The 22,737-nt window shown below is 31.3% G+C and overlaps 1 protein-coding gene across 1 annotated transcript in view; it reads left to right on the top strand.

The window, feature by feature from the left end:
- The first annotated feature begins 2,809 nt into the window (after positions 1-2,809).
- LOC113392977 (lachesin-like) overlaps positions 2,810-22,737 on the top strand; it is a 39,024-nt gene continuing 19,096 nt past the window's right edge. Inside the window, exon 1 of the mRNA XM_026629629.2 lies at positions 2,810-3,163. Coding sequence (XP_026485414.1) covers positions 3,082-3,163 — 82 coding nt within the window. The 5' untranslated portion in view covers positions 2,810-3,081. The remainder of the gene's footprint in view (positions 3,164-22,737) is intronic.

Raw genomic sequence — 22,737 nt, 5'->3', positions numbered from 1 at the left:
ACGCGCACAACACTTATTCCGGTCTTGAACAACACTGACACTGAAGTTAGCACGGTTTGTCACTGGTAGGGTGACCCTTAGCAACACATCCGCGCGGGACGAATGTCAGAACAGGAATGATGCCTATCTATGAATTCTTTATCTTCTCTTATGAGCTATAAGAGAAGATAAAGAATTCATGACTATCAAATACTATGGAAACACTGATGTCATTAAGCTTTTCCAACTTTTTCCCGAGGGCTCAGTGAGGATGTAGTATTGTGCGAAGAAAATTTTCTTAGAAAAACAATAAATTTTCTGTGAGCAACGCTCGAGTGAGTTTCGGTGTCGGCTGAGCGAGAGCACGCTCGCCATAATATATTGAATTTGAAACGAACAAACTTTAACGTTCTTCTCGCCGCGTGTAAAAAGATTTTCTCTAAATGTTTACAATGCATTTTTTTCACTTCGCGCGAAATGTCGTCAATGCTACGATTGTGCGTTTTTTTTTACACGTTTTTAAATCACTTCTGCTGCTGTCACGTGCTTAAATAATTATTCTGTTATATAGAATACATCCTTAATTATTTGAATTACTTGATATATTATTTTTTATAATTACAGGACCAAAGGACATATACATTCTTAGATGTTATAGTAGATTATTATCGAACTTGATTAATTTAATCGAAGGACAGGGTTACTTTTTGTTTTGTATGGACTAAGCTAGTACTTAGTAATAAGTTTTTTATTGAATTGCCTGCTCTACTAAAGAAAACAATGATAATAGAAAATTTAAAACTAAAACATGAATGAATTAAAAAACATATCTCTATTTTAAATCTTTTCAAAGAGTACGATCCCAACAAAACACTTTGTATCACAGCAATTTACCCGCGGTTAAACCACAAAAAATATTGGCGAGAAGGTGTGAGCTCTTCTGGCTTAATCTCCGACGATTTGCGAAGACGGAAAAAAGGGTTCCCGAAGCTTAGTCGCGACGGATCCCCTATATAACCGACCCGCTTTCTGTCCGCGCTTATCGTCGCTCAGCCCTATTTATTTGGTAATATACAATAATATTACCGTATATATCCAAATCAAGAGACTTTCGTACAAGATAGGATTTGCCTTCGTGTAATCCTTTAAGATATCCACATTCGGAACTATTTGTATTATTATAATATTGTATTGTTTATTATAATTTTATTTTAGTTTTTGCTAAATATTACGTTGCAAATTTATACCAAAACTAATTTAATATTTTATCGAAACACACAAATCTAGACAGTAGAATATATCAGTTTATTTTAGTTTTTCATTTACCAATAATTCAATGAATACAGAAAGCCCCTACTTCTCAAGACTTCTATTATGCACAATTATTATTATTATTACGTTATTAATGAGCCTTTTTTCCTCACCTTAACGAGTATGAATAATGTTAGATATAAATCAACACCCAATTTAGACAATATTTTATTTAGTCAGTCACGCTGAGTCAAGCAAACTACATTAGCCTCAATAAAATATAGAAAAAAAGGTTACACTTTCGTTCTAATAAAACGAGTTTGATGCAATACTTCTAAATGCTAGGACAGTCTTCGTAATGATAAAATAAAATGAAAGAATAATCTATTAAATAAATAAGAAATTCATAAATTCACTGTTTCATGTATTCATAACAAATGCATGAATTTCAATTAACTACTTACGCGCAAAACTAATTAGTTATTTACATGGATGACAAACTTTGCGAATCGAATACCGAATCTAGATTTGATCATTATTTAGATACCAGTGCAATGTGATTATGATTTGAAATTATGATTTCTATATTACATTACTTTTAAAATAAAATATTTAAGTATTTTATAATACATTATTCAAAATTATTAATCGTTTTAGTGATAGAAACTTTAGCAGTAATTTTTCTTCTATAAAATATACTACTATTAAGGTCGGAATAAATTGTCCTCCTTCATGACGATAACAAGTAAAGTCAGTGTCTAATGCGTATCACCTGTCGTTTTCCCACCGTATCTCGCCTTCCCACTGTGAAGTTTATGCGATTATATTAACTAGTGATAAAGCCTTAAATAACAACACCCTTGAGAATTCGGGTAACAGAAACACAACTAATACAACGCTACAAAGTTAACATTCCTGTCTAAAGTGTTAGTATTTATCTTTCTTAAAGGGTATTAAGATATGGATGTAGCAAACTGTGGAAACAAATTGTCGAAACAAGAAATTTGTTTTAATTCGTTATCTCTCTGATTAAATAGATCAAGCATAAAAATTTACTCAAATATTATATAAGCGGATACCGATATCGAAGTATACGGCTGAATATATAATTCAGGAAAGCTTTTTTCTCAAAAAGACTATTATAACGACTTCTAAATTAAATTCCGTATTAAATAATAGATTCAATGTCAAACGAGGGGAAAAATATTTTTGTTACTTAGCATGAATCTTTTGGCTATCTTATGAAACTTAAAATCTCGTCATAATTAACATTCATTTAAATTTGAGATTATTCATGGCAAAAAGCGAAGTTACTCCGATGGTATTTAATGCCGCACCTGCCCGAGGCGTCTTAGCGTGGCCGAAATTAATGCGACGCAAAGTCGGCAAAAGTCAATTACACTTTATTAAAACCGTCTCCATTTATATCAATTTGACGCAAACTGTTACAAATACTGGCAATGTTCCGTCCTTTCATTCGAGAGCGAGGCGGGGCTACGCAAGCGCCGCGAGCGTAGAAGATTCGTAGACAAAGCGGCGAGGTTCTGTGTAGCGCGGGCAGTACGTAGCCAGAGCGGCCCGAGGCTGCCGCCACGCGCCCCGACACCTTAACGCCACTTCGTACGGCGAACGCGACCACGATTTCGCTGTTTGCCGCCCGCTCAACCCACAACCACTCAATGAATATTTAATCAAACCGATATCTACGTCAAGCCGGCAAATCAATGAGCGAATCCTTCGCCACACCAACAAACTCTTGACAACACTTTTGTTGACATATCACCAATAGATACAAAAGTTCGGAGTTTCCTTCTTTATAATGCTGATGGGTTAAATAAATATTAAAACAATATGAACTGCCTGGGATGCGCTTGGCAGTCTACAGTAGTATTATTACTTTTAATGAATGCAAGTCCTGTTACATCATCCGACGGTAAGTTTGAAAAAAACTAAATTTAGTTATATTTTAAAGTTAATATTAACAAGTCAGTGTATTTTAACCAACATCATCGCTGCTGTATCAAGTATTTAATTTTTTTTAATTATATTGACATATTAATTAAAATTTTAATTATTGTATTGATTTTAAAATACAATACAATTTGTTTAAATTACATATTTCTAAGCTCACTGTTTATCTTGTTTATTTTATCGAATAAGAGAAAATAAATTTTAGCCGCGATAAAACTTTTCGTCTTACAAAGTTAGCAGTTTTATTTATTCTCTTGTTTTCCTTTTTTGAAACAACTTCATGTTTTAAACTTTTGATAAATAAAGTTATCCTTTTTATGTAATAAAAAGGCTAGTAGAAGATATAATTTTCAAAAAGTTTATAAAATACAATTTTATCAGTGATTATCAATTACTTAAATTAATGAAAGTTTCGTTGATTTACGATACAATTTAGTAAATCGAACGGAAATGTGCTTGTATTATCTGTAGTGGTATTCCATGTGAAAATGTCAAAATTAAGTTTACAAACGGATTGATTTCATTATTATGTTTCTTGTAGCGAGCGATTGATAAAAGATTCCGGCTGTTGCAGCTGTCAATTAGAAGCAATATTTAGTGTCGTTTACCAATTTTTAAAAAGATATAAAGTTAATGTAGTTATTTTTATTTAAAAAGAAATGGTAAGACAATCACACGATACATACGTAGATATTATTTAAAAAAAAAGGTTTACTATACATGTTTATATTTTTTAAGTATATAATTTTCTTTTATAGAAACACACGTGACGGAACTTTTTTTCTTAAAGTAAATATTTCAATAAATAAAAACTTTTTTTATATTCAACCCGTATTAAACACACATAACTTTTTCTATGTTTGTATACTCGTACGCAAAATATTGACATGAAGTCTATGATTTTACTAACTAATTACCCCGTAAGCAACAATAATTAACTTTAACACTTGCAAAGTCTAACGAAAGTTAAAGAAGACTCTTGTAAACATGACACTTTGTTAATGTTCTACTAATAAGACTGTAATGAGGTTATAGGCAATAAATAAAAGTTTTAATACTCTTCTGACGTTCAGAAATGTCTTTATCGAGAGAAAATCATTAATTATATAATTGTAATCCTAAGAGACACATATTCTCTTAAGTTGGAAATGTTTTGTATCTAATATAATTGTTCTATTTTGATTTCATTGTTAAACTAAATATAGTTTATATAAATAATAATTTATATTTTTATTATATTATATAGCTTAATAGCCCGGACCAGTTTAAACAAATTGTATATTAAATTATCTGTAAAGTTGTTGATTACAAATAAATCTTACATCATAAAAAAAAAACTATGTGATACATAAACCTATTAATTCAAAAACATTAAAGTAGTTTAAAATAATTTAATTGGTTTGTAACAATGATAACTGGAATGTATAAAGGCTTTTTTTTATTTTGTTAAATATAAGAATAACCCTTTTTTATATAACAACGTACTTATTCATTTGAAAGTGACTTGCTTAAATTGAAGTATTGTAATTAAATACGTAAGTAATAACACAAATTTCAAATTTATACAGTTAGTATAATAAAATACACATATTGGTTAATCATCTTTGTTCGTCGTTGAGTGGGATGTCAATAGCTTTTGTTTGTTCTAAAATAGATTTTTTGTTTATTTAGTATCAATTACTAAAATAAAAATGTCGATATTAATTGTATTTGCTTCCCATGCATGAATAATAATATAACAGAGTTTTTCTGTAAACAACCGTGAATTCTTTTGTTATTGGGGTAGATTATAAGTGTAAAACGCTTGTAAATTGCCCTACCGTTCTATGCATTTCACTATATTTGAAGGATGCTTAAGATTTATCTTTGAATCCCTGTTTTGTTTAGTCGAGCACATTACATAGCTACACATTTGTGTCCATTTTTTTCTTATTATCGAATTGTAAGAATTGTTTGAATAAATAAATAATAAATATCTACCAATAAACATGTGGCCCTAGTAGCTCTACCATAAATATGATAATTATATTCAGGAAAAGGAAACTCAAACATTATTTACCGAGGCTTGAAAATAATATTTGTATTTTTTTTTTGGTTGAAATAACATAACTATCAAATTCACCAAATAAAAAAACAAAACTCGAATATTTATCTTATACACACAAAAAGCAAAACAAACGAAGTTTCTTTACATATATTTTTTTTTATAAATATATTTACTTATGAAGTTTAATGACCGACAAATATTGAATAACTTGTCCTTGGTTATAGTTTTTTTATTGTTGATGACTGACTTGGATGACATTGCACAAAGCGTCTGGAGCAATACCAAACATGATCAAATGTATCTAATGAGCTGGACATTAAAACGCATTGTCCATTCATTGATAAGCTGAAAAATAATATAAAAAACGTGTCTAGTAGACTGACTCATAATTCTGGTACCTCAAGAGCTGATTTAAAAAACTCAAAGGCTGTGAGTCTTGCTATTTAAAAATGTAATAACGTCTTGCTTACAATACCACATAACTGCGTTTTGGTCGGAGCGCTTTTCATATATTGTGTATTTTTATATCTACTAAATTTGTTGTAATTAATTATATTTATACGAAAATATATTTACCCAGTATTATGTTCTATGGAAATTTGATAACATTGTTTTGTATCAATAAATCTTAATTATACGAATAGTAATCAATTACTAAGAAGACTCTGTAACTAGCAACTACAAAAGAATAATGTTGATTTTACTAACATAATGTTAACGTGAAATGATTAAAACGAATCAATCAGAGGAGAAAAATACGATTAGTTTATGGAAGGTATCCTATCTGTCACGGTATTATTTTTATAATCAATCATAACAAATCTCTTTCATTCAATCTTTTGAGTGAAGTATTAAGGAAAAAATATTTTTAAATAAATTATATAATAATTTACTTGCTTTGTGCAAGCCCGTCTGGGTATGTATCCACTCATATATTCTACCGCCGAACAGCAGTACTCATTATTTTTGTGTTCCGGTTAGAATGGTAAGTTAGCCAACTACAGGCATAAGAGACATAATATCTTATTTCCCAAGGCACATTAGCGATGTAAGGATTGATTAATATTTCTTACAGCGCCATTTTCTATGAGCAGTGGTGTCCGCTTACCGTCAGGTGGCCACTGTGCTCGTCCGCCTACGTATACAATCATTCTATAATCATATATAAATGATATCTTAGGAGAATGATTGTATTGAACCATTATTATTAAACTATTGTCCTTCAAAAAATACCTACTAAACTATGGCACATATAAATTTGTTACCATGACTATAAAACCGTATTATTTGCGTGACCTGCCCCATGTTTGACAAAATAATTCCATAAAATCTTATAAAAAGTTTTAGTTCATCTATAAATGCTTTTACTACTATTCGTATTTCTTGTCGACGCTGATTCTCTTCCCTACTTCACATAGCGGACTATCATTAATCATATAAAATAATCACAAAGCAATATATGTGTGGCACCGTTAATATAATATTCGTGATTTCTAAAATTGATCTTTACGTCGTTTTGACTGCAGTGACAAATCCTAAAAAAAACAATTTCTTAATAAATAAAAAATATCGTTTATTTTGTGTGTTGCTAAACCATTAATCCAATTGTGATTATTGGAAAGTTGTTCTGCTTACGCACGCGAAGGTTCCTGGCCCAAAAAAAAACATTTCTTTGTGAGTCTGTCCTACAAAATAAACGTTCTATGAAGACTATTATAATACCCGTGCTGAGACTGGACGGATATATAATAGAACATAAAACAAATTATGTCTTTGGCAGTTGAAACTAAACTATTACAATCAGGAAAGGTATTCTGTAAGAAGAAACTCGAAACTCACCGCAGAACACGAGTGTAAAGCGATAAAAATGTGATAAACGACATCGACTGTAATTATAATAAAATGTCAAATCACGTATCAAAATGACAAATCACTTTAAGTCGGTTGTCAACATTTCACGAGTGAGATACGTAGTGAATTCTTACAGAATCTCCCTAGAGTATTCAAAATTTAAATAAATATATAAATTAATAATACTATATGATTTAAGTATGAAAAAGTTCTGTATAATTTTTGAATTCATTAAAGCGAATAAGCAAAGACATTTTTCTTTACACGGTTTAATCAAATGAAAGTATTATTTTTTTATTCATCAACATGTTGATTAAATATGTTTATTATACGAGACACACGTATCTTTGACGCATATTACCCCAAAAACGAGACTTAAAAAAAGTAAAGAATGATAAAATGAAAAATATAAGGATGAAAAACTTAATATTATTTTATAAAATCTTTTACATACTAGTATTTAATTTACGTCAATACCATATAACCCAGTTTCGCTCAAGTACCATTCAGTTTTTATTCCATAATACTTCATTCCATATATATAAATAGAAATGTCTTTACTCGTACAAGGATAGTGTGTCCGTCATTTATTCCTTGTATATTATCAATATCCTTATCAGAAGTAACCTGTTAAATGGCCACTGCTGGACTAAGATCTCTTCTCCTTTTTAAGGAAAAGGTTTGGAGCTTATTCCACCATTCTCGAATGTCGATATTTTTTAACAGATTTTTACTAGACATATGTAGATTTTATGAATTGTAAACACAAATTAGCTACATGAAAATGACGCTCAGATTTGAACACGCAAACTTCAGTCAAGATTCACTTATTCAAACCACTGGGCTACCTCCTGCTCCTCATTAAACAATTGAAATGTCTCCTTACTAAGAATGTTGAAATAAATTTAATTTAAGCAACGTTATAATACTTTGTTAAAATTAATTAAGTTTCCTTGTGGCTTAATTATTTTCTGTCATTTATTTCTGAGAGATACAGTGATAATAATATTTAGTAGATAATCTGTGAGTGTTGGTATGTTAATAATTCTCGGTATAATTTTTTCATAGTTAGTAACAAGACTGTTGAAACGCGAGCACTGACTGCGCTGCAAAAATTAAAATATGTCAAATAAAACAAAAACAACGTTGACGATGAGTACAATATCATAAAGTAACCTGCGACGTCGCGAATCAATTGAATAAGCAGTTTTAATCTTGCAAACAGACAAAACCGATTTATATTATAATGTCTTTTATACTTTTAAATCTTTGATTGAACTCATGAATTTATTTGGAGGATTGTCAAGGTGGATATCAAAATATCATCGGTTTTATTTTTGAAACAAAATCCATACTTAATATTATAAATGCGAACTAAACTCTGTAACTCTGTCTGTCTGTCTGTCTCGCTTTCACGCCAAAACTACTGGACCGATTTAAATGAAATTTGGTACACAAATAGTCTAGAGCCTGAGAAAGGACATAGGCTACTTTTTGTTTGGAAAAAGTGCTGTAAAGGGTTGAAAAGGGGGATGAAAGTTTGTAAGTTGTTGAAAGTATTGTCATTTTTAGGACTAGAAGCATAAAACTCATATTTAAACTGTATACTTATAAACTAACATATCATGACAACCACTAAGGAGCGAATTTTGGAAATTCTACCCCTAAAGGGGTGAAATATAGGTTGAACGTTTGTACGGAAGTCCATAATTTTTTAAGTTAGAAGCATGTAACTTTATTTTTGGAATACTAATAAAAAATGAGTAGATACTTATTTAAGCGTTTTTAGATAATCTACCACTAAGGGGGTGAAATAAGGGTTGAAAGTTTTTATAGGAGTCAGTCATTTTTTAAGTTAAATACATGAAACTTTATTTTTGGTATACTGATTCAAAATGACTAAATACGTATTTAAGTGTTTTTTGATATTGTACGACTAAGGGGGTGCAATAAGGGTTGAAAGTTTATATGGAAGTCGTCATTTTTTAAGCTAAAAATATGAAACTTTATTTTTGGGATACTGATTAAAAATGAATAGATACGTATGGAAATCTGTCATTTTTTAAGTTAGAAACTAGAAATTTTATTTTTGGGTACCGATTAAAAATTAGTTGATACGTATTTAACCGCCGAGATGGCCCAGTGGTTAGAACGCGTGCATCTTAACCGATGATTTCGGGTTCAAACCCAGGCAGGCACCACTGAATTTACATGTGCTTAATTTGTTTATAATTCATCTCGTGCTCGGCGGTGAAGGAAAACATCGTGAGGAAACCTGCATGTGTCTAATTTCAACGAAATTCTGCCACATGTGTATTCCACCAACCCGCATTGGAGCAGCGTGGTGGAATATGCTCCATACCTTCTCCTCAACGGGAGAAGAGGCCTTAGCCCAGCAGTGGGAAATTTACAGGCTGTTTATGTTATGTTTATATATGTTACGTATTTAAACGATTCTGGATATTTTACGAATAAGGGGAGAAATTAGGCAGACATTTCGTATATAGTATAGTCTGGAAGTCCGTCATATTTGAAGTTAGAAGCATGAAATTTAATTTTTGTGCTACCAATTAAAAATTATTTGATTCGCATTTAAGCGTTTCTGGATATTCTACCCTAAGGGCTGAAATACACACTAATGTGGTATACAAAGAGGTCTTACATTAACGTAATACTTTAAGTTAATTTGTAAATATATTCATATTCAACGCGAGCAAAGCTGCGGGTAACAGCTAGTATTTCTATAAATATTTATTAATGTATATTTCATAATAAGAAAACATTAAAAGTGAATAACAGTCCGTAACTTGGGACAGTTAAGGCCAAAGACTGCTAATGGGCACTGATCTTCCTTTTAACCTCCTTTGAAGCTTATTCCAGCTGTTCTAATGCGGATTCATGAATATACATATGATAGAAACACATCCACTACCAAGTACGAGATGTCATTAAGGCCAGATTATAAATTAGGCAGTGAAGCAATTACCTAGGTGCTCCGCATCTGCATCGGCTAGTGGCCCTAGGCAGAGCCAAAAATTGGGATAGAAGAATTTAAGATTCACCTTTAATGAAAATGTTAAACCTGAATGTATTCTATATGATTGGGGTGATATAAAACCCTCGTAATATATACGTGTATTCATTTAAAAAATGTAAAATATTTCCAGAGCTAAGATTTTCTTTTTTGTTTACAAAAGATGAAATTGTTTTGATGTAAAACAAAACGTGATCCCAATCGCAATCTACAGTAGTTAGAGGTATACATTAATAAGTTTAATGGCTGTTTGTAACAATAGTGTTAATTTTGAACATCAATTTGATTTTCACAAATGATCCATTAGTCGTCTAACCACTGGGATTGTTGTAAGTTATGAAAATTATATATGAAACGCGTCTAACAATTGTTGGTTAGTAATTTATTTTGTAACCAAGATAATATTTCTTGGTTACAAAATAAATTACTTTACGTTGTTATAAAACTAGCACGTTTTCTTTTTTCTTTAGCAAAAGGTAAGACTGAGCGTAAACAAAGACTGTTGACACTATAAGAAAGAAAAAACTCTTCTTACAATCGTTATACGCAATTTACCAAGAAATATTATTTGTTTGTGATTTCACTGGCCCACTCACCATTCAAACCGGAACGCGAGATTATACCTATTGCTGTTTGGAGTTCGTATAAAAAATTGATCTGTACAAAGCTCTATCACGGATAAAATCCAAGGGCATTACAATAATATAGCGTGTAGATAAACTTATAAAAGCCTGATTTTGACATATACTATTAATGATTTACTCCTAAAGAAAAGCCTATTATGTTAAAGGGTAAAGAATAAAACATATATATAACTTAATATATTGGACAGAAGAGTTTTATATGATTCAAACCTGCTTTGATTTGTTTATTACCAAACTATTACAGCTCTTTAAAAACAGATTGTAAACAAAGTTGTGTATCTCGTAAAAATACAATTTTATTCGTCTCATTACAAATACGGCGGATAAGCAACAACTACTTAAACCCAAGAAGATAAATGACCAAGAAACGCCCAGATCCTATTTCGTGTACGGATTGTAGAAATAAAACTAATAGAACTAAAAAGGATTACTGGACGGCGTAAGTTTTTTAGTTGTATTCGGCATAAGCAATATTTTCATTACATATTTGAAATATACAGGTTATTGGTAATTCGACGTATTCCCGTTAAGAGGTGATAGGGGTGACTATTTGCAATAATTTTTACCCCCATATGCATTATGCAAAAGTGAACCATTTTTGAGTTATCACGTTTTTTAGATTTTTTCAAAAAAAGTCAACAACTTCAAAAATTTATTAAAAAAAAAGTTTCGATTAAAATCTACTTTTTTCTTTTGATTTATAAAAACAATTAAACACTGGATATTTTTGCTTCCATGGCAAGAGACCTGAGGGACTGACACTGGTTCCCTGGAAATGAGGATGAGCCCTAGTATGCGCCGCTTAATATGCTGATACACTGCCCCGACTCATATGGGGGAAACAGTTTTAAGAACCGAAGCCGATCAGCGGAAAAAGCTGGTGCGAACAAACGATGCAAATATTTTTGTCATTCTTTATACTATTCTTCTTATATTTTAAATTATGTCTTAATTCTTTTTGCAGTTGAAAGACTTGGATCTTAGAACAATAGGTGTAATATATAATAATATGGAAAACTTCTATTAAAATTATAACACCTCTGGTGACGAGAAGGCGGGTTTAATTTTTGCCCAGAGGATCGGAATTGCGATTCCACGGGGAAATGCTACTAGATATGATTTGTACAGTAACTATTTTTAATTTTTATTTCGTCATAATATCCTTTTAAAAGTAGAATTTGATATAACTTTTTGAGATGAATAGAATGCGACACCGCTTGACCGATTACTATCAATCAAGCCAATGAATCCACCATGGGACAAGGTATTCGTTTATATACTAGAATTCCACAGATATTTTTATCTTTTCCAATTTGAAAAAAATATATATTATTTTATTGATATAACTTTGTATTTAAAATGTTGTAAAATAGTAACAACTACATTTCTTGTGTTGAATTTCGCGATAAAATCTATACTTCGAACCATCGGAAGCTAATTTTATTTAGCCTGCTTGAATAAACAATATATTAATTATGATAAGAAAAAAAATTAAAAGTTGTAACACATATCAATCTCATTGAGAAATTTTTTATACAGCCCACCTTGTTATAACTCTCCTATAGGCGGGACTACAGTCTGCAGCATATAAACTTCTTTATAATATGAACACAGGCAAAATAAGGTCTACGGGGTTGTACCAGTAAATATAAATAAGCGAATAACAGTGATGAAAGTTGGCTGTTAAAAAAATGTCACTAAAATAATAGATATATAATTATATAGTTCATGTTCGCATCTTAACAAACCTATTCCGAACATCTCAGATTTATTTTTATTTTCTTTACTTCGTTCAATGAAATATAAAATGAACATAAAAGGCAATATTTGTACAGCCTAAAATTAAAGAATCTAAAATAACAATATCGATGTTTCCGTATCAACACATGATTCAATATCGTTTATAGTATATTATTTTTAAATAAATTTAAAATTTCGTTAACAAAATTTTTCTAACCTAGACTTTGAATGTTAATGCAATTTTTTGTTACTAAAGATATGACTTCAACCAGTATGTTCACCTTTTCCCGCATAACTTTTAAACAATTTATCATAATTCGACAAATAGGTAACGTTCGAAGCGTCTTGATCGTCCGCAACTTATGGGCTATGACGTCACTCTGACTTTTATATTCTTCTCTCTAGATTATATAAGATCCTACATTTATGGAAACACAAAGGAAAGGGCTCAATTCAAAAAACACACTTTAAATAATTATTAATAGCTCTTGCTCACTCCTTTGCTTCAATTATTATAATAATTGCAATGGTTAAGTTCAGAAATATTTTTTTATTTAGACAGCTTATGAGTTGGTAAACAAATTAATGTATAGAACTTATTCGATTTTGAAATTGGTATGATTATATTTTTTCTTTTTATTAAATTGTATATAGTTTGTAGGTACTCCCATGAAAATAAAGAAAAACACCTTTATAGGTATAATTTGAAATCGCAACATATATTTCGCGAAACGACGCTTTCACACATGAGCAGTGCCGAACATTTAATGTAAAAAATATTTATGTGAAGTCTGTATTACTTTTGTCAAAGTGAATTTCAATTTAAAAGACTTTAGAAGATTTTTTAAAAGGGACGCATGAGGTGCATGCGTCCTTTTAAAAATCCTTGCTTTGTCTTGCTATAAGATGTGATATTACTGCACATGTGAATAGATTGCTGAACTCTTTATTTTGAGCTTGTTTACGAGTTATAATCCGATAATATTATATACGGCTAAACGAATAGCTTGAAATAAAATATATATATACATATATATTCACAGAATTTTCATGTTTATAAACGATTTGCACAATTAATAATAGAAAGGTTCCATTACTCACAACTATATTAGCGCCTAATTGTTATGAAAACAATAAAAGCTTTAACAAAGCAAAATTTATTATCATTATTAATACTATATACTCGTTGAGCGTCGAACAACTGGCATATTTTTCAGTACGTCTGCTTCGACGTTGATATCTATAACGCCATTATTCAACGGATTAGCTTTTTGCTGGATGATCCGTAGAATATTCAAAAGGGTATTAATGGATTTTGTTAAACCTGTATGAGTGTTGCTCTAAAATCGACCTCTATCTTCAATATTCATTGTTCTTTACTCAATTCTATTTGCTTACTCTGTCAATAAACAAAAGAATGAAACGCAAACATGGAGCGGATTAGGGAGGGACAACAAAAATAATATATTTTGATTTAAATAAAAATGCAATATTCGATATTTAAATTGAACGATGAATAAAATGAATGATTTTTGTGGCTGTAAAAGGTTATCCGATGATATAATATTGTTATTCATTCATTCATTCATTTTATTACTTTAATTGTTTACCGAAAAAGACACCCGAAAAGCTATTTAACATTAAACAATGAATTCTATAACCATATTCATCTGTCTTGACCGCAGCACCAAAGTAAATTACTATCAGACTAAAGTTGGATGAACTTTCAGCGCTCGCTCGGTTCAAAACTTACCTAGGTTGGTACCTTGTGTATGATTATTTGCGAGTTGCCAGCGCTATGCTTCAATTTGTTACTCAACTCGGGAACGCCTTTGGAACTTGCTCTCGCTAGAATGCCAGTTCATTGCAATGCCAATTGCCACATAAACAAGCCTTGCTAACACCAGCTATGCGGCCGTGATAGCAAAACTTTTCCGTTCACTTTTCTCATAACATATCATTAAAATCTCCGTGCTCGGAAAGTCTTGACTAAGACTTCTATGTATTTGAAATTGGTTCTTATTAATATATATATACTAAAAATAAACCTTTATTATTTAAAACAACGAACAACATCATATTATATGAAAAAAAAACTATTTAAAGTTTTCCATAACTTAGCAACAATGCCTTAACTTTAACTATCCCAGTATTACAATGCTATTGTTTGCAAATTTACCTAACTTACATCTAGTTTTAGTACCCTTTTTAAATTTTTGAGTCCGACATGCCAATCTGTTAATATATGCATCTAACAAAATTTTGTAATTTGGAATGAACCATGGGAAGAATGTTCCCGCCCGCGGCTCGACCATGCGGTTGGAGGAGAGATTTGTCAGATATTAATTACTCTATGTCCTTGATACTGTGTATGCAAATATCTTGATAATCCAATGAGAATAAGACGTTAAAGAGAATCAAACAGATAAACTCACTCAGATATTTATAATATTTACATATAGGTAGGCTTCATATATAATTATGAATATGGAAATTTTATAAGGCAAATTTCAAAAAGAGTTATATATAAAATTAATGGTAATTCAATAAACTGTCTCGCTTTTTTTATTTCTTTCAACGAATGAATGATATTACAATATAGAGTACCTTAATAAAGTTATTGTGTTAGCCAACCTAACAGCAAGTTCCAACTCGGCAAGTCGAAACGTCCTTCCTGTGACAAAGTATTTGTCACTTTAATAAAATACTGCGGAAATTTTTGACTTTGCCGCTCTATAAATTTAAATCTTATATTAAATAAATAAGATTTATCATACAAGACAAGAATAAATATATGACAAAAAGGGTTTTATTCCTTGAATTTCATCTCGGATTACACATTTAATTTGAGAGTAAGGGCTGTTACCGGTTATTCTCAGTTGAACCGCTATTTCGAACAATCGGTTGTATTACATTCAATTTAAAAATAAGTCTTTTTTTTAATTTGTTATTTGTGAAAAATACTTTGCTACAATTAGTCCAGACCTTTAGTAGTTTTAGCTGGAAAGCTTTAATTTTTTTTTTTTTGTTATTTTTCAATATTTTATCTAATTACTGTACTAAATATAAATTGTATATTAAATTTATGTTATGCTTTTTTTATCGCACAATCTAAACTGACTGCTCGGAACATTATTTCATCAACCCTCTGTAACTCTTCAATCCTAATACATTTTCTGGTAACAAAACTGAACTGTTTTATAATAAGAAGACATATAGAAAATTAGTATTATAATACAGACAAACTAATTTTAACTAACTTAGCTTTAGATATATTATACGATCTGCATGCTCCAAGTTATCTCCCCAACCCCGCTTCCCTGTCACTCATTTCTAATCCCACTATTTACGGCTAATTTGTTCGGTTTACACTATTCTATGTATTTTATATTTTTATAATACTTTTATGTCATAGTACAAATTAAACTACATTGAAATATACATATACATTCAAATTGTGGTGTTGAAATTGACAAATCTCCTCAACGTTTATTGTACAGTTCTATTTTATCCAGAACCGTCGATATTATTCTTGATTACATTGTCATAGCTAATTTATATTAAATATAAAGCGATCCTTTGACTTAAAAGGAATAAATTACTATGCCCAACCAAACCCAATTCTATTTAATAAGATAAAGTAATGGAATGAGAATCTTCAGATGAATATAAATTGTTTTTAGTTTATAGCATTAATAAATTATATATACGCAATAAAAAACACGTCATAACTTTTTATAATTTTCAATCAAATGTTGTTTGGTGAAAACTAAAACTAATTAAGTGGTTAGATTATTTGTGCAAGCGCATCTATGTTGGTACAACGCATTCATTTATCCTACCATCAGACAACAATGCTGTGTATTGCTGTGTTTCAGATTAAAGGCTAAATGACCAGAGAAGTGTAATTACAGGCACAACAAAATCGTAGTTCACATGGCATCGGCGGCCTGCGGAATGCTTAACATTCTTGACAGTAAATGCCGACGAATGATCGTGATCAGTTACCATTAGATGGATCGTGATCAGTTACCATTTGCCCGACGGCCTTTCTTTGTGAAAAAGTAAAATAAGGATAATTATGTATTCCAGTTTTGTCTGGATATGTTTATTTTTATACAAACTGATTTCCGCCAACTTATGTTTCTACTATCATCTAGGTATATTTTGTCTTTGAGGCTATAGGTTATCAAGTTTTTACGAATAAAACTACTGTTTATTTATTTATTTTTGACAAGGAAAAGCAGTAACGTTTTCTATACAATAAATAACTAAAAAAATATTATACTCATAACACATACATAATACGTACAAATAAAATAGACACTAACAGACATTGTAATAAAACAAAAGAGCAACAAGATATATTTATGAAAGAAAATTATTATTCGACGTAATAAATGTAGATTTTTTTTAATTCAATAACTATAACCTCATAGTCTTATGAGATATATATAGTAAATAAAGAAATACTTAATATTGTCTTAGAAATAAATCAATCTGAAGTTTTCCTCGATGTGTTTTATTTTAATCTAATAATGATTGACATACACTTTTGCTTAGTATTTTTTGAGATTTACACGGTACTTGCAAACTTATATCTAAAGTTTTATATTTTTTACATTGCCAATGTCTAGACATTCGCTAAATGGTGAGTGGTAACCTAGTGACCGATTTTAACGTTTGCTTTTCCAAAACAAATTGAATAAAAATATAAACGGTTTCAGCGAAATAAAAATAAAATAAAAAAATCCAATCTTTCAGTATATTTATATACTTTGTTACTTGTTCTTAATTAAATCTGTCTTCAATTTGTATGTAAATAAATGTTTTACAAGATAATTATAATATTAGAAAGTCGTGACTAAATTTAATTAATAATATTATCTGTATATGGATTGTTTATTTCATTTCATTAAACTGTTACTGTTTTTTAATTTTTTACAATCATATAACGCGCCGTTCCATGACGGCGACCAATATGACCAACCAATCTCATCCCGTGGGGGCGTAGAAGTCTTCCCAAATGAATATTTATAGAAAAACGACTAGCAGCGATCGCCAACCCTCCTGCAAAGCGTCGCGATTATGGTATATGCCCCTATTTTCAACAAAACAAAACCGCGACCGCCAGTCCTCGGCAACCAACGCAACCTTTGTAACAGCTGTAGTAACGATAGGCTAGCGGGTGCTATTGGAAGGAGCCGGTACTGGGGAGCACCCGCCCAGAGGTAAGGACAGTACTCCGTATGATGCCGAATTTGGGCCTTGTATAGTTTTAGTCAATGAGCCGACGTCAGGCCGTCTTGCTTTGCTGATAACACCAAGATTTTTTTATGTCAATTTGGTTTTACATTCCAGTTGACCATGGAACTGTATGAGTTTCGAAACATGATCGCCAAGTATTCTGATATTAGCTGTGGCAGCAATGGGAATGTTCTCAAATCGTAGAGTTACGACAAATGGTGACTCTTTAACGGATAAAGCGTAAACTTGTGTGTTTTTGAGTTGAATTGAACTAGGTTTAACCGTTTTCGTTAATGTGTTTCCGAGAAATATAGTATGGCTGGTGTACATGTAAGGAGTTTACGGTACTCTCGTCTGAATAGCAGTGAATTTTGCTGACCTGCAACAAGTCATTGATATGCAGAGTATACAGAATACATGATAGTACGTAGCTTTGTGGAACACCAGAATTGACGAATTTTAATTCAGAGCATGCATCGTCGGCAACGACCTCGAGGCTCCGATCAGCCAAAAAGCTGGTTATCCAGTTGCATTATTTCCCGGGAAGCCCATATTAAGAAAGCTTTGAAAGAATAACTTTGTGCTATACGCGATCGAAGGCCTTTGCTATGTCTAAGCTGACTGCTAATGCCTCCCCCTTGCATTTATGTACTTTCGCCTATCTACATATGTGTCAGGCAAACTAGAAGGTCACCGGAAACAGCGACCCCGACGAAAACTAAACTTGAAGTCCAGTTGATTAGACACTTTTCATCCACCTTGAAAACACCAAACAAAGGTGCTCACAGAGGTGTAACGCTTCCGGGCGTAGGTGAGGAACGGCAGCAACCGTACAGGGTCGGCGGAGATCGGGCCAATCAGGGTTCTAACCCAGCAAGCCCTGATGGTCCGATGGGAGGAAGTTCTGGGGTCACCTACGGCGGACTTGGTGACAATGCGCCGGTACGTCCCTAATTGAGTCGCTGGGTCAAGAGAAAATGCATCACACGGGGGAAACGCGTAATGCGTTTTTCAACGAGAAAAAATATAATCATACAAAGTAGATAAAAATAAAATAATCCAAATTATGCCAAATAGTAATACTTATTTTTTTTATAATAAATAAATTATCAAACTCACAATAATTATATATTGTAAAACAAAATGAAAAATAAAAATTAATCAAATTGGTTATCTTCTCTAATTTTTAACCGATTCGTTGATCCTTTTTATTGTATAGGTTTATAACTCGGCAGTACTCTTATTTCTACTTATAGAAACGATTATACCCCCTCGGTGGTAATCTCTTCTGAAAAACCTTCACTCATTTTTCTAAATGCGCCATTATATTTAAGCAATGCGTATTTTAAAACTGACTTAAAAAAATGCCATTATTGGAGCTTATTATACCACAAAACGCTACAATGACAATATAAAAAAATATTATAACGTTTCTATTAGATATTTTTAAATAGATTTAGATATGTTAGGTTAGGTTAGGAATACTACATAAACAATATAAATTATTCACATATGATCTAAGTAAATAACTACTCAGATGATATATGATTTTTTGCAAATTATTACTTATTAGCAGCGTAGTAATAATGTCCTAGAGCGAGGCATATGCCTCCTTTCCTCTTTAGGTATAGGTTTAAATACCACCGCGCTGTACCAAATCGGATTGAGAGATATACATTTAGCAAATATAAAGCTAACTCATGCACGTTTACTAATTATATGTCCTTTAATGAGTACGAAATGAATTATAAACACAAATTGTGGACATAAAAGTTTCGTTATGCTTGCCCAATATTTAATTATGGTGTTTTGACTGTGATGGTCCAGCAACTAAAACATGTTACTTGACAAAAATTTCCGTAGTTGAGCATGATTCATATGATTTTTGTCAATTATAAAACTTTTGCTCACTTAGCATCGATCTGTTATTACACTCGCTGCACCGCACGCTTTCGATAAGTAGATTACATAGTGATGTGCCGAGCGTCGAGTCTCTCTAAAATCTGGTAATTAGGTCGCCTTAGTTCACCTGAATGTTCATATCACTCATAAATTAATTTTGCCTATTTTTATTACTTTCTCAACCAAGGCTTTTTTTATATCGCCATGTACTGAATTTAATATTCGTTAAATATTTTATAACTACGATAACTATTTAAATATGATTTCATCATTAACCTTAATTAAACCTGCCGCTTTTATTTTAGTAACAACATTAAATTCAACAAATTTAAAATGATTTTAGACAAGTATCTTAGAATTCAAATTATATATTTTATTGAAGAAAAATGTTTCATTTATAAACAATATAAATTCCAAAACAAATTATTATTATCAACTGTGGAAACATGTTCATTTATGAATGCAGCTAAAATACTAATTAGTTCATAGGGGAAGGTATCCCGCAGCACACAGTACTTTGTGCTCCATCTCACGCCTCCCCTCTATCTAATGAAGCCAATTTTCGACGCCCGCTCCACCTTGCTTTTCTTTTGAATTTTCTCGTGTATTTTCCTTGGCATCCATCTCCTTCCGTGTTTCCGCGTACGCAGATTACTTTTGATTTCAAATTCCACTGCCATTGATTTAGTGAACAACAGACTATTTGTCACGTTTCGCCTCTCCGCTCGTGCGATTAGAATGAAATTTTATTTTTATTTCTAAAGTCTAATGGAACTAACAAATGCCTCGCTTAAATATGCACTATAAGTTTTTTCCTCTAAGGATTTTCTACTGGATTATTTATATAGCTCCTAAAAAATATTGTTAATCATTCATTATAGGTTTAAAGGTGTTTATTTGTAGAGGTCAACACCAATTTGAATCGTTTATGATTTGTGGTATAGACAAATGTTTAAAGAAGAGAGGCAAGAGTTATCTTAATTATATACTCATCCGGACCGATTGTAGCCACGGGGCCAATCTAGCGGGAGACTACTCAAATACGCAGGATATTTTATAGTGGACAAGTATCTATAGTCACTCACATTCACTCTCAAAATCTAATGGAATAATAAATCTGAAACGATCGGAAATAATTTAGGCGAAGGACCTACGGCTTTACGTGCGTTATGAGGCACAGAAGTGTACACTCTTAAAATAAAAAAAAAAACGCAATAACTTCCTGTCGGCCCTATCTCAACCCAGAACATCGATATCCAGCTGATATAACGCAATAGATCCCGAAGTTCTGGGGTAATTGAACTACTTATTATATATACTATTTAAAGACACAAACCAAATCTTTTGGATTTACCATTGGTTCACGGTACACTTACATACATAGTGTACCCAAATCTTAACAAGTGCAAAAAGTAAGGATTTTAGCTTTATGTACAAAAAAGTCAGATCAATGCGTTACCCTTAAAATATATTGGGAAACTTTTCATGATTAATGTTTCCGCATAACAATTGGCACTGCTATGCTTTGAGCACAAATGCAGATGTGTGGAAAAGAGAAAGACTCTTTCAGTAGACAGGGTCTTTCGTGTTCAATAAAAGGAAGAGGGACGAGATCAAACCCTAGTGTTAGACGCTATATGCGTTGATACACTGCCCTCCCCCCACATTAGGGAAACAGTATTAACAGAGAACAAACGATGCAAATATACACCTCTTATTTCAAATTATGTATTCGTTCCGTTTGCCGTTGAAACACTTAGACTTAAGTTATAGTGCAAAAACCTTTATTAAGAGTTTAACCGTCTTCTCTCCGCCACTGGTGACAAGGGGGCTGTGTCATTTTTTCTGCAGAGGATCGGAATTGTAATTCGCTGCTAACGTTCTTGCAGTAATTGTGCAGATTTGTGCAATAAATATATTTAATTATTATATGATTAGACGCCTCTAGACGACGCCGACGTCTTAATGTCAATATATGTTTTATCCATTATCATATAAGATCTTTAAATTATCTATCTATTATGTAAAAAACTGTAATATTTAAAAAGCTTAGCCTAGAAAAACACCTACACGAAAATAAATATCTTATTTTTATCCTACGACCACTTACAGCTGAGAATATTTGTAATTGGTCATAAAGTAAAAATTTTTATATATATGTTTTATTTTCACCATTCCATAATATAATATTACACCTATACTATATATTTCCAAATCATTTGGTGTATAAAATACTTATTTCGAATCGTAAGATATTTATCATTGAATAAAAATCGTAGTATATTGTGTCATTGAAAATAGAAAAAAAAATAGACACGAATAAAATGTAAAAATTAAAAATAACTGATTTATTTAAACTTATTCCATGTATAATTTTATTTTTTTTAAAGAAAAAATCACCTTTAAAATTACTAACTCGAAGCGAAAAATAATATTTTATTCACTTAAAATTGTTTAGGATCTAATAACAAAGCTGAAATAATACCTTTTTTAAAAAAATTTTGAACTTGATAAAATTTGAAATTAAGAATTCTATTGTTAAATTACAAAGTCAAAAGTCGAGTGCACGTACTGTTATTCCTAAATTATTATTCCGTATTATTTCCTGACTAGAGTCACATGTTTAATCATAGGCCATATAAGTCACAGAATATCCCTAAGGCATCCTGTGACTCCGAAGCTTCATAAATATTCTTAATAAACTCAAAACCTGAGTCAGTTGTCGAGCAAAAAAAATTCTCATATAATCCCTCATAAATACAAATTGTTTTTTATAAATCAGAATGTGTTAAAGAAATTTAAAACTTATTTAATATATTTTTTTCACCTAGAAATAATCGAACTCAGTAGTATCAACTATCATCACCGATTATAACAATTAAGCCGGAGCCTATAAATCCAAACTAATCTAAGCGATGGATATCGTACCACAGATTGCTTTTATCTAGTTTTCCGAAACCACGTTGAAAAAGTTGCTTTCTAGATTTAGATAAAAAAACAAAAAAAAACCGGCACATTGAAGTTCTCCTGTATCGGATTATTTTGTTAGTTTTAACTACCACTTCACTGAG

Source organism: Vanessa tameamea, chromosome 12 (assembly GCF_037043105.1).
Source record: "Vanessa tameamea isolate UH-Manoa-2023 chromosome 12, ilVanTame1 primary haplotype, whole genome shotgun sequence".
Taxonomy (NCBI): Eukaryota; Metazoa; Arthropoda; class Insecta; order Lepidoptera; family Nymphalidae; genus Vanessa; species Vanessa tameamea.
Note: the sequence above shows the minus strand (reverse complement) of the source record. Positions and strands in the feature narration are given on the sequence as shown.